This window comes from Pholcus phalangioides, unplaced genomic scaffold, assembly GCF_987345545.1.
Source record: "Pholcus phalangioides strain wild (caught in Gottingen) unplaced genomic scaffold, Ppha-v1.0 ptg000016l_1, whole genome shotgun sequence".
Lineage (NCBI taxonomy): Eukaryota > Metazoa > Arthropoda > Arachnida > Araneae > Pholcidae > Pholcus > Pholcus phalangioides.
Genome location: NW_028301609.1, coordinates 16,036,112 through 16,049,731, shown reverse-complemented (window position 1 = coordinate 16,049,731; position 13,620 = coordinate 16,036,112). Strand labels below are relative to the sequence as shown.

Sequence of the window (13,620 nt, the reverse complement as noted above, 5' to 3'; positions counted from 1 at the left end):
TTAATTATTACAAAAGTTATTGGATGTGGTGGTTACTCTCATTGCACAGTCTACAACGATGTATAAAAGATTCAGGGTTGTACTCAAAGATACCAGGTATGCTTTTGTACAGACAATACCCGGTATCTTCGAGCGTGCCCGGGAATTGCTTTTACATCGTTATAGACTGCAATGAAGTCAGAGACCACCACTTCCAACAACTTTTGTAATAATTAATCAAATAAATCTTTTTGTAAATATTATTGTACTTTTTGTCGTTCCAGTGTGATGTCTAAATTTTCATGCACACACACATTTTTTTTTTTTTTTTTTGCTCTTTAACCCTCTCAATATGGTTTGCAACATCATGTTCCATTGCAATTTTTGTTCCTCTTCATGTCTACTAACAACCCTCTCAGTTTATGGGTCCAATTTTAGAACACCCTGTATATACATATAAAAACGTCCTCTCCACTTGTCAATACAAAATTCATCGAAAAACTGGTTATTTGTGGAGATATTTCAATCTGTTTGTCGATTTTTCAATCCTGTAAGTGATTGAAGAAAACCCTGGAAGCATCGGGGTATTATATCTAGTATATCACTAAAATCCTGTTCTATATTTCTAAACAAGTTGCTGATCTTTGTTTTCTCAAAGCAGTGAGAAAAAAATTCAAAATGAGCATCACGGCTCCTAAGGGAATGTCGTGGCGAACCGCAGATACTGATTTATGTGCCCATATCTGCTTTGAAATATTTGTTTTATAAAGTGAAAATACAATCAAACCTCGTTAGTGCGTCACCCGGTTAACACGCCACTCTGCTTACCGGGTCACTTTTTGGAACTCCCAATTGTAATTGGCACAGCTATGGCTTACTCCACTTACCAAGTCATATTTTTGCTCTCCCAAGAGCGACTCATTAACGAGGTTTGACTGTATATGACTACTCTGGGAAACTGCAGATGAACCGGGAATTGAGCAAGCCCACTGCAGGTGACTAGTTTAAGAACCACTGTCCTAAGGGCATTTAGTATGGCATCAGTATTTTGTACTGCTAAATATCCCTCTAAACCCTGGATGAAGTTCCAATGCTGCTTCTTTTTATACAATATAAAAAAGTGCAGTGCAGTAAACACCATTACAGGTGGAAAACCTAACTGAATTTTATCAACTAATTATTTTTACGGCCAACAAATGCTCAAAAGTGTAGTTTCTGTTGATACCAACAATTTGATTCAAATTTCACCAACAGCATAAATTTGGAGTTTCTTCTCAATAAAATGGCAGTTTTTCTTGGTGTTCATTATTTTCTATCAAGATTTCACTGTATAAGAATAAGTACAAAAATATCAACAATCTTACATGGATTAAATATAAATGCAATTAGAGATCTGTTACAAGCTGTTAATGAGACTGGGTGACAGCGAGAAACTACTTTTCCGAGAGCAGCCAGAATTACAGGAGCTGAAAAATGCCAAAGCCCAAGCAGCAGATTTAAAGAAAATCAAAGAGGGCAGCAACAACACAGGGATAAAACAGACACACACATGGGAAATAAGGTGGCTTTTTCATCAAGCTTGTTCTCCAAGCACAAGAAAATAGACAAATTAAATAGAAAATCTTTCTATCCAAGGAATAGAAAGAAAACAAAAGATCAATAAAGCATATTAGAGAAGGGTGTGGGGGGAAAAAGGGGAAAGTTTTTTTTTTTTTTTCAATCTATTTTTACGTTACTTAACAGCACTTACATCTTTCTTGCTAACAGGGGCCAAGAAGGGCCAACCAGATGTATGGTGCATCAGCACATCCAGCACGTCTAAGCATGTTTTGTAATCCAAAAGATCATCGTTGTTGCTTGTATCTGTTCGCCTCCGTGCCATGCTGGATGCGGAATCTACACCAACAGAAGGAGGCACAGACAAAGTGAAGTTATATGTCACATCATGAACAAGTGACAAAGGTCATGACAGATCACTAGTTTCAGTTTAAAATAAAAACTGAAAGCATTTTTTTTTTTTTTTTTTTGTCTTGTCTAACATGTTTTCAAAGATATCAGAAGTCCTATATAAGATAAACAAAATGTTTCCTCCCACAAAAACAAAAGACGGGAAGATGGTAAAAACACAAAAGACAAGCCAATATTGGTCTAAAGTCTTAATATAGAATTCATTTATTAACATGCTCTTGGTAAAACAAAAGAAAACTACTATTGGGTATGAATGATGTGTCATGACAAATTCACATGCACAAAAGTCTCGAAAACAGCAAAACAATATGTCTGAAAAATTGAGGAAAAAAATACCCCAAAATCGAATGAGAACTTTAAATTCAGGAGAAATGGGGAAAATGTATTTATCTGAAACAGAAGGTTGATTATATTAAAATACATCAAACCACCACCACCGCTCTGGCAAATGCTCTATTTAGTTACAAGTGCAATTCACAATCTCGTATTGCAAAGGAGGGGGGAAGAGTAAGCAGCCTTAAATTTAAAAAAAAAAAAATGTTTTCTAGATGCATGTCAGTAAGTGCCAAAAAATGAAATATTACACAAAACTTTCCATATCCTGTTTAATTAGTGAAGGTACAGTGCTTACGGGACATCACATATAAAAAATATAGAATAGGATTTATTACACATACATGCCAACCTTGCGGTACCATGTCTCTCTGTAATGGCAATGTTCACCAATGATAGAGAGATCTCCTCATGACTACTTTATGAATTCAAATTACTTTGCTTATTTTCTTCCATTTGACCATGTTGGGTATTCACTTAACTCTGACAAAAATTTAAAAAGCAGTTTGTTTAAGATAGGCCTGTTTGCTGTGAATATTTCTCATGTAAAATCAATAGATAAAGTTTTAGAACAAGATACTATTACCACTCCATCGTTATCAACATCCCTCTCTCACTTTCTTTGTAGAAACTTATCCATTAAAAATGTTGTGAAGAAACAAAGTTATTAAACTTCTGCCCATTCATTTTTTATCAGTTTGGCAGTAAAAACTTTCCCAGTATAAAAGCCCACCTGGGGATTCATTTTGCAGATATGCAGACAGCCAAACAAAGCAAAGCTCTATAATGGTTATCAACAAGGTTATTTCACTTCATTTCCAATTCAGCTCAATTGGAGATAACTGCCTTCGTGCAACATTATTTTGTACTTGATAGGATAATAGAATTCAGAGAGATCTCCAATCAAAACAAACAATTTTGAAAAAATAAGACTTCTGTAGTTTTTCACGATTTACAGTAATTTCATATTTTATGGTAGAAAAAAATTTGTAGAAAATATGGACATTCCGTAATAGTTAGCAAGTATGATAATGCAACTCTGACGATGCGTTGTTGGAATCAATGATTAAAAAAAAAAAGACTTGCTCTGGTAATACAGCAATGAAAATATATAGAATCAAAAAAAAAAAAACAAAAAAAACTAAAGTTTTTCTTCTCTCCATGATGTTTGACAAACACATACAGTAGAACCTCTGCAATCCAGACTCCTCAGGACCTAGGTAATTCCGGATTTTTCAATTTCTGTACTCTTTTTACAACAGATAAGTGTTTAAAAAAGTTTATTACATCATATGTGTAATGTTTATTCCTGTTATTATTAAATTATCCAGATAATCACTGAGATACTCTTATTGTGCATAACATTGAAATATATCTAGTGATCAAAATACTAAATTGTAGAACTAAAATGTCATTTAATTTGGCAATGCTAGCTTGTACATGAATCTTAAGAAACTCCTGTAACTTATCCTTAGTCAAACTTAGTTATTCTTACTTCTGCACTATGATATGGTATATTTACTAGCATTTATATAATGCAATGGTTTTTCAATTGAAGCTGTATTTAATTTTAAATATGCAAAACAAATGCTTCAGGTATCAAGTCCTGTCAGCTCTTCTTTGGTTCAAAATACTCTTTAAAACTCTGAATTTATACACCCTGAGCTCTACGAAATTTTTAGTTGAAAATAAATGAGTTTAATTAGTGTATTAACAGATTATGTATGAGAATTTTTACATGGAATAAAATTTTGGACAGATCAGAAAATTTTAAATACCAAAATAGATTCTCAGTAATTATAATTTTGAATGTAAAACCCTTTAATCTACATAAAATTAGGTGCAGAAATGCCAACTTTTGAAATCCAGAAATCCGGAGATTCTCCCGAGGAGGGGGGGACCATACCCCTCCGCCCCCCGGCACTCATAGACTCGATCAAAAAAAAATTTTTTTAGTCAATTAAGAAAAAGTTACACCCCCCCAAGGCACGTTCTGCATTGCCCCTGAGCAGAATATAATTCCATGTCAGTCTTTCCTTGCAGAATAGAGAAATCACATACTGTTCATAAAATATAAGTTTCCTTTCGTGGATGCTATCAGTGATTCTATCTTGGGTATATGAACTCTTAAAAGCTTTATATTTTAGCTTTATTATAGCTTAAAGTTTTATATTTTCTTTCTGAACACGTTTAATCGGAAAAAACAATTTAAAAAATTCAAATTACAAAGCTGCCGACCAAAAAACCTTTTTACCGCACGGCTGTTAATGGAATACAATAACGATTATACAGGAATTTCGGCAACCAAGGTCATGCCCCTAATAAATGATTGCCGATAAACACTACGAAAACGAAGTCGCGTCTTTGCCAGTTGCTTAAATGCGGTCACAGACTTTTTTAAGGCTGCTCGATGGAAATGACCACGGCTGTCCTCTATGGGTGTTTTCGCTAACGACAACGTGAAAGCTCGTGTAAAACCAAATTTTCTGCCATAATCTGGAGAAATTTTAACAAATCCAGAGAGCGGGAGGAAGGATGAAAAAGGGAGATTTGGCAGGTCTGTAAGAGTTTTTTATTTAGCATATCTATCAGGTTTAAAAAAACTATTTGGCAACATTAGCAATAAGTTACTGTTTTAATACTGATTTATAGTTTCTGAACGCTAAAACCTAACTCTGTGATACCCCTATCACACACATTTTCAATAAGCAGCTCTATCCCACTTAGCAAATTGAACATGTTCTAGACTCTTATATTGAAAAATTCAAAATTATTGTAATAAATTAGTGTTTAAAACTGAAACACTGTAATATACAAAAAAGTAAGTTTTTCATCATGTTATATACCTATTGTGGTAAAAAAATTATCAAAAAAACATTCATTTAGGTTTTTGACAGTTTAAATCTGTTTCTGATGCTTGTCATAACCCTGGTTTTGCATCCTGCTCTTTGCACTTCAATTGAATATACAGGGTGTCTTGCCTCAAACATCGATATTTTCAAACAGTTCCTACTTCTTTGCCAGAAGTTAGAAAGGATAAAACACGTACACAGAGTGCTCTGTTAATGGACAGACAAACTCAGAAGGTTGTTAGTAGACATCAAGAGGAATAAAAATTGCAATAGAACATGGTGTTGCAAACCATGTTGAGAGGGTGAAAATAGCAGGAAATGCATGCAGGTTTCGAAATCGCGCTGAAACGACAAGACTTACAATAATGACCACAAAAAGATTTATGAGTCATTCCATTTCCAATCACCGGCCAAAATGACACCCATAGTGTCAGATTTCAATGGGTTTTTTTCTATTTGTTGCTTTTACCATCCTTATTAACCGTGTGAAATATTATTTGCATATCTCTAAAACTTTTTGAGAAAAAAAAAAAAATGTTGAAATTTATCAAAAAATGATGCAGATGACTTTTCCGAGGCTCAATTTTTAAATGGCATTGTTTGAGAAAATAAATCGTAACTTTTTCAATATATTCAAGTGAAGCTTTCACTAAAGTGTTCATAAAAATATACAGAACATGAATAAAAATAATTCATACGCTTACATTTGAAATTTACATGCAAAAAAAATTATGTAAACTTTTTGTGGAATTTTTCGTTAGAAAGAATACAATTTTTCAAACGTATTTTTAGACCAGAGGCACAGCAGTTACCAAAACAACTTTTAATTTAAATTTCTCCTAAATATATGAAGTAAAATACTGGAGAAAAAAAAATAATGTTTTTTTGACCGTTAATATATTTATTCTGGCTCACAACACAAAATTCATTGAAATAAGACTGGATCGCTCCGATTTCAAATCATTCAACTAGATACTGAAATGCAACCCATCATCCCAGATTCCAATTATTATTTTTCGTTTATTACTTCTACCATCCTTGTTGACCATGAAAAATTTCATGTACATATCTCAAAAACTTTGAGAAAAAAAAGTTTTCTAACCTCACAAATGACATTTCTAAGGCTAACCCATTCAAGCAATATTATTTGTGAAAATATATCATAACTTTGCGGATTTTCAATACATTCCAATGAAATTTCCCCCAAAATGGTCACAAAAAAATGTAGATTATGACTAGAAAAGAAAATTTAAACCTTTGCATTAAAAAATTAGATTGCAAAAAAATTGTTATTTAATTTGATTCTTTTTATAATAATCACATAATGGCTCACCTTTGCTTTTTCATTTACAAAAGCTCTCCTGCTTTTCGCACAGCATATTCAGTGACATTGAACTCTTCACAGATTTTTTTTCTGTGAAAAGTCATCTGCATCATTTTTTGATAAATTCCAATATTTTTTTTCTCAAAAAGTTTTAGAGATATGCAAATAATATTTCACATGGTTAATAAGGATGGTAAAAGCACCAAATAAAAAAAAAAATCATTGAAATCTGAGACTATGGGTGTCATTTTGGCCGGGTGATTTGACATGGAATGACCCTTATTTCATTAATTATTACTAATGTTGTTGGAAATGGTGGCCACTGACATCATTGCACAGTCTAGAGTGGCATAAAAATTATTCCCAGATACCCTCGAAGATACCAGATATGCTTTCTACTGTAATAATGCTAATTTATGTCATCCGAGGAATGTGATTCTACCCCAGTGCATGCCTTTTGCGATGCAGCTTATGTCAAATATGGCGAGCGAACCTAAGAAAACATTCATTGATCAACTAACATCCACCTTTTGTCTTCTCTGGACTCGAGCCTGCATGCAATTTTCGCCCTCTCAGTGTGGTTTGCGACACAATGTTCTACTGCAATTTTGTTCCTCTTGATGTCTACTAACCACCCTCTCAGTTTGTCAGTTCATTATATGAACAATCTATATAAAAAAAAGCAAGGATGAAAAAAGTTTTGTACAAAAATCAATGCACTTCCACATGTACTACGTTTGTTGTCTGGATGATATCCAATTGAGTTCCAGCCATGTCCTCTGCAGCATTCGTAGAGTGACAGTAGCAAGGGTTATTTTGGCATGAAAATCTTGATATCATGGATCTTTCTGCTGTAAACATGGCATTTAACGTACCCCCCAGAAGAAATAATCTAGAGGAGGGATATCTGTAGATTTGGGTGGAAAGGCTATTCGTCCCTGTTTCCGATCCATGGTTTATAAAAAATGTGTAAAAAAAAAAAAAAAATCAAACATACGTGCTGAGGTATCTCATCTTGCCAGAAGATAATATTGAGATGTAAATGTTGAATTTGGGGTACAGCATAAAGTTGAAGCATACCTGGTAAATGTTCGCTCATCTTAAAAGCCTCGCAAAAGAAAAATGGCTGAATGACCATATCACACAAAAGAACATAAAAAGCACCGATTTTGGCCCATTTTCAGAGCTCCCACACGTAAAAATTAGAAAAAGTAGGATGGGAGAGGTGTGTCCCCTTAGACAACATAATCTTGACATAAGGAATAAAAAAATCCCTTCAAAATTTTTTTTGAAAAATCGAAAAAATTCATAGCACTATTTCAATGCCCTTATAAGATTGGCTCGAGCCAAAGCAAAAAGAACAAAAATGACTTGGTAACAAAACTTTTTTGAACAAAACAGTATACTAGCAACCACAGATAATTCTTACCTATCTCTCATCAGAACATATATTACATTCTTTTTTTTTTTTTTTTTTTTTTTTTGGAGTCTTCCATAGTTGTTAATTTTTCAACAATGCACAGCAAATTATGAGGGCAAAGTTTTTTTAAGGATGACGCTCTTTTAAGACCACTTTCCAAAGCATCAGGGTTGGCAGTTTTTGACGGTTTAAACCACGGTTTAATTGTCACATCAAAAACTGTCAAAAACCTCAAATATTGCTTTTTGATATAAAAATTCCCCTTTGGAAATGCACATGTTAATTGCATGTAATGTTTGAAGTGACTATGTTATACAAAGAATAAATATTTAAAAAATATGATTCTAAAATAATTTTCTACTCTTGACAGAATTATTTTGCACAATATATATGTTTTTTTTTCTTATAAAATTTGAATATGAGAATGAAACATGAACATTGAAAGGGAAACTATGGAACGATATGACATTCTTTGATTCAAGATGATTCTTGACCTTCCAAAATTTCTTCAACTGCTTATATATGTCTGCATTGATATAAACCGTCTGCTGTACTCTTTTTACAACAGATAAGTGTTTAAAAAAGTTTATTACATCATGTATGTAATGTTGATTTCTGTTATTATTAAATTATCTAGATAACCACAGATACTTAAAACGGTGGTTTTATACTTAATAACTCTGTCACGAAGCTGGGCTGGAAGAGATCTCGGCAACGGGATAAGTCCGGTGGCAGAGACCCTGGCGTTCATTCATTCATTGATACTTAAAACGATACTCTTATTGCGCATAACATTGAAATATATCTAGCAATCAAAATATTAAATTGTAGGACTAAATTGTCATTTAATTTGGCAATGCTAGCTTGTATATGTCAAACTTGGTTTATTCTTACTTTTGCACTATGATATGGTATATTTACTAGCATTTATAATGCAATGGTTTTCCAATTTAACCTGTATTTAAACGTGTAAAACAAATGCTTTGGGTATCAAGCCCTTTCAGCTCTGCTCTGGTTGAAAATACTCTTTAAAACTCTGTGAATTTACACACCCTGATCTAAGAAATTTTTAGGTGAAAATAAATGAGTTTAATTAGTGCATTAACAGATGCTGCATGAGAATTTTTATATGGAGTAAAATTTTGGGCAGATCAGAAAATTTAAAATATCAAAATATATATTTTTCCTCAGTAATTATAATTCTGAATATAAAACCCTTTAATCTAAATAAAAGTAAGTATTTTGTTATTTAATATATCTATCAAGTTAACAAAAACTATTTGACATCATTGACAGTAAGATTTTGATAGTTTTAATACCGAGTTAGTTTCTGGGGTCAAAAACCTAACCCTGATGCCTTATCATACATATTTTGAATAAGCAGCTCTAATCCACTTAACAAATTGAACACAGGTAATGAGTAGCTTAGATAAATAAACCATAAAATTATATTTTATATGTTCTAGACTCTTATGTTGAAGAATTCAAAATTGCAAATTATAATTAATATTTTGTTTTAATTATTGTAATAAATTAATGTTTAAAAATAAAACATTGTAATATGCCAAAAAGTAAGTTTTTCATCATGTTGTATACCTATTATGTTCAAAACATTATCAAAAGGCATTCATTTAGGTTTTTGACGGTTTTCGACAGTTTTTAATGGTTTAAACCAGTTTTTGACACTTGTCATGTCAAAAACCCAACCCTGCAAAGCACAGTGCAAAATGTCTGAGTTACAAGGTGCAATGCAAATATAAATAAAGGTGAACCGGATGGTTTTACTGGGTCCATCCTTTTTGCAAAGGGATTTGTTTCCATTTTACTGTTCAATGTCAGTGTAATTGCTTTTGACAAATGAGGCACTTTCATTTCTAGCTCTTTGATAAGCATTGTAAATATTGTTTATGTCTCTGCATGCCCTAAAATACAAAAAGCAATTGAATCCTATTGGGTATCGTCAGAGTCACAAAACCTAGAATAGGCATGTTTATTCAACTGCTTTGTAATGCAAACTGTTTCACCTATACACAAAATATGCACCATAATTTTGAATAATGAATGTTAGTTACTATCCAAGACCATGAAGTAATAAAAATACAAAAAAAAAATTTCAACCCAGCAGAAGTTTTTAATCACTACTCTACTTGTTGAAGCCTCAAACTAAGCAAATGAAAAATTAATAAACCTAGATGGTACACATACCATCCCCAAATAATCTGAGGAATTTCTGCTTTGGCAGAATTATTAACTACATTCTATTACATTTGTATTGTTTTTTGGCAATATATCAATGATACCATCTTCAATTAAAATCAATTACACAAATTTTATTTAGGATTTTAAAGATAGGATAGATAATTTTAAAAAAGTAGGAAAACTGGAACAAAAATTAAAAGTAGGGGAAAAAGACATTTTACTAAAAAGTATGATAAGTGGGGGCCCTATGTTTTTCACCACTTCAAAAAATGCATGGGAGAGCCCAGAATTCGACAATTATGATTTTTAACCGTTTTCTACATGAAATATTACCTCGTATGAATAAAAAAAAGATATTGGAGAGGAAATAACGTTAAACATTGATGAGAGTATGTCTTTGCAAAAAACCTTCTACGGTGGTAACACCATTTTTTTCTTTGTTTGCTCATACAATTTGCGGCAATGATACTTTCAGAGAATTTGTCAAACTCCCAAAGTTGGGCCGACAATTTTTTCAATATCCCCACTTGATATCTGACATTAAATGCTGTTTGGAATTAGGATCATTTAAATCAGCACACCATGTGCATATGTTAGAGAAATTGATAAATGACGATATTACATAATCACTAATTATTTGTTTAGGCCAGGCTTGACACACATACAAAGAAAAAATTTGAGCATCAATCAATATTTTCAGGAGCAAAGCATAGTTTCCCACCGTCAGGGAAAAACAGTGCATTTTTTCCCCCACAACTTTGGGACCCTTTTCAATGTTCCAAGACACACTCATGAAATCAGAAAATTTTCTGTAATCTTAATCATTGATTCTCTGATCTAAACCAATCTGATTTAGAAATCACATTAACATCAATTTCAGGTGTCAATACAGGTTTTCTAGTTGCCATGGCACCTTGGATTTGTCAACATATATATTGGGCATGCATAGTTCCAAAAATTAAAAATGAGCCACACCAGCTCAAATTATAGACATAACTTTAATTCTTTTGATTAAAAAGAATAAAAAACATAAGTTGTTTGTTATGACTGAGTTCTATTCAACTTACATATTATTCATTAATACAGTTGAACCTCATTCAGATGTTTTAAATGAGCTCATCTTGACAAAGTTTGTGACTCTATATACATTTTTTACAGTGAGATTAATCATAATATATAAATAAAGTATACATTCTTTGTTTCTGTTCAATATATTTGGGTGGTCCATTACCGGAATATAATACTATGGACAAATTTAAATGTTTTAAATAAGATTTTGAAAGTCTAAACCATAGTTTAATCACCCCGTTCTTCAGAAATTTTTCTCTCATCATCCCCCCCCCCCCAACTCAAGCAAACCCATAGGATCCCATGTTATACCCGTACCTCTGGACCATTCCATTGTCCACTTTAAGAAACACTGATCTAGATTATATCAAAAAACAATTAAGTGAATATTACTCCAAGTTTTTTTTAAAGATGTTTAAGACTGATTTTAAATAGCCAATTGCTGGTACATTTGTTTGGTACAGGAAAACTCCAGAATAATGATACACAAGGGACCAGTAAATATATTATATTTGATTTATCATTATATAGATGAAATGAATTTATTAACACTGAGAAGTGTACCAGGGACTAGAGAGAGTAAACATTCTTACTTAGACTATCATCAACATGCAGGAGTTTCACAGTATTCGGGAGGAGATACAGAGGCAACCAATTACAAAATGGTCATGACTTACCAGTCCGAGCTTTTTTTACTGGAACAAATTCGGAATCAGAGCTCTCTTCATATTTTCTTTTGGTAGCTAAAAACACATTAATCAATTTTAAAATAATGTGTGTACAATATTATAAACATAACAAAAATTAACGCATACAGACGTGCCAACTTTTGGAATCCAGAAATCTGGAGTTTTCCCGAAGAGAGGTACCCCTCCCTCTCCGGCAATCATTCTCAATCGGAAAAAAAAATGCACAATTTCTTTTTTAAAATAAATTAAGACAAAGTTCCATTATCCCCCCCCCCAAGGCAGGGTCTACATTGCCCCTGACCAGAATATATTTCCACATCAGTCTTTCCATGCTGAATAGAGAAATCACATCTATATATGCTGTTCATAAAACATAAGTGTTTCCTTTCATGGATGCTATCAGTGATTGATAATCTTGGGTATATGAATTCTTAAGTTTTATATTTAGCTTTATATAGCTTAAAGTTTAATATTTTCTTTTTGAAGACATATTTAATCGGACGAAACAATTAAAAAACTTCAAAATACAAAGCTGCTGACGAAAAACCTTGTGTTTACAGCACGGCTGTTAATGGAATACAACAAACAATTATACAGGAACTTCTGCACCAAGGTCATGCCCCTGATAAATGATTGTCGATAAACGCTATGTAAACAGTCACATCTTTGCCAGTTGCTTGAATGTGGCCACCATGACTTTTTTTACGGCTGCTCGATGGAAATGACCACAGCTGTCCTCTATGTGTTTTCCTTAACGACGATGGCAGTCATTTATGTTGCAACGTAAAAGCTCGCATAAACTCTAATTTTCTGCCAAAATCTGGAGAAATTAACAAATCCTGAGAGCAGGAGAAAGAATGAAAAACCAGAAGTCTCCCGCCTAAATCCGGAGAGTTGGCAGGTCTGAGCATATTATCAAACCTGCCAACTTCACCACATGAACATTAGTAAAATCGGGTAAAATCATATTGTCAGATTAACAATCCCACAATCATAGCTATCACTGACTTTTTTGTGAAAGAAAAAGTTACAATCGAGTGGATAGTATTCTGGAAAAAAAATGTTCAAGAGATTTTCAGCCAGCTTACTCAAGAGTATTCAATAGAGTAGTTGGTTTTTAAAATAAGATTATACAGAGTTGAAAGAGAAAATTGTTTCTTAAAAATAAGTGGCCCAAATGTTGACATTGTGCAATAGTCAACAGACACATCTAAAATATGCTGTGCAGCGTATAAAAGGAAAGACTGCAATCAATGAAGAAATGTGTCATACATAGACGTCCCAGGTGTTTTGAAAAGAACAGCAAGCAACCATCACAAAAGTTTGCCAGTGCATCATTCTGCAAGGGTACAACTAGCTCCTTTATCAAATTTAATTATATCTCAAATCATAACTCTTGACACTATGGGCAGAATGGAACATATCAAGAATGAGATCCTTGTGTCTGAGTCATAATGATATTGAAGATTCATAGAGAACCACTGTAATTGCTTTCAATGATGGTTCAGGGGTTGGTTACAAAATTGTATAGAAACTGAAACACTTCATTAAAAAAAAAAAAAAGTGTTTAAAAAAAAAAAAAATTATTCTCTCGATACACTAGTCCCAATCATTCAAGACTGAGTTGATATGAAACAGTTCAAAAGAAACTACAATTATTGTATTTACCATGATTGAAAACAAACACATCTAATTTCTCAACTACACACAAAAATTTTATTTTTTTTTAAACTGATAATTAATGCACATCCAGATTTACAAATTTGATTTTGATGTGAGGAATAAGGT

The 13,620-nt window shown here is 32.8% G+C and overlaps 1 protein-coding gene across 4 annotated transcripts in view; it reads right to left on the bottom strand.

Moving 5' to 3' along the window:
- Nucleotides 1–13,620, bottom strand: part of Acf (ATP-dependent chromatin assembly factor large subunit) — a 177,806-nt gene that overhangs the window by 4,403 nt on the left and 159,783 nt on the right. For 2 of the 4 annotated variants that reach the window (XM_089245720.1, XM_089245721.1), the window contains 2 exons: nucleotides 11,821–11,886; nucleotides 1,730–1,875 (listed from right to left, as the gene is read on the bottom strand). In XM_089245720.1, the coding sequence (XP_089101846.1) occupies nucleotides 1,730–1,875; nucleotides 11,821–11,886 (212 nt within the window). The remainder of the gene's footprint in view (nucleotides 1–1,729; nucleotides 1,876–11,820; nucleotides 11,887–13,620) is intronic. The other 2 variants (XM_089245722.1, XM_089245723.1) reach the window with 1 other exon arrangement.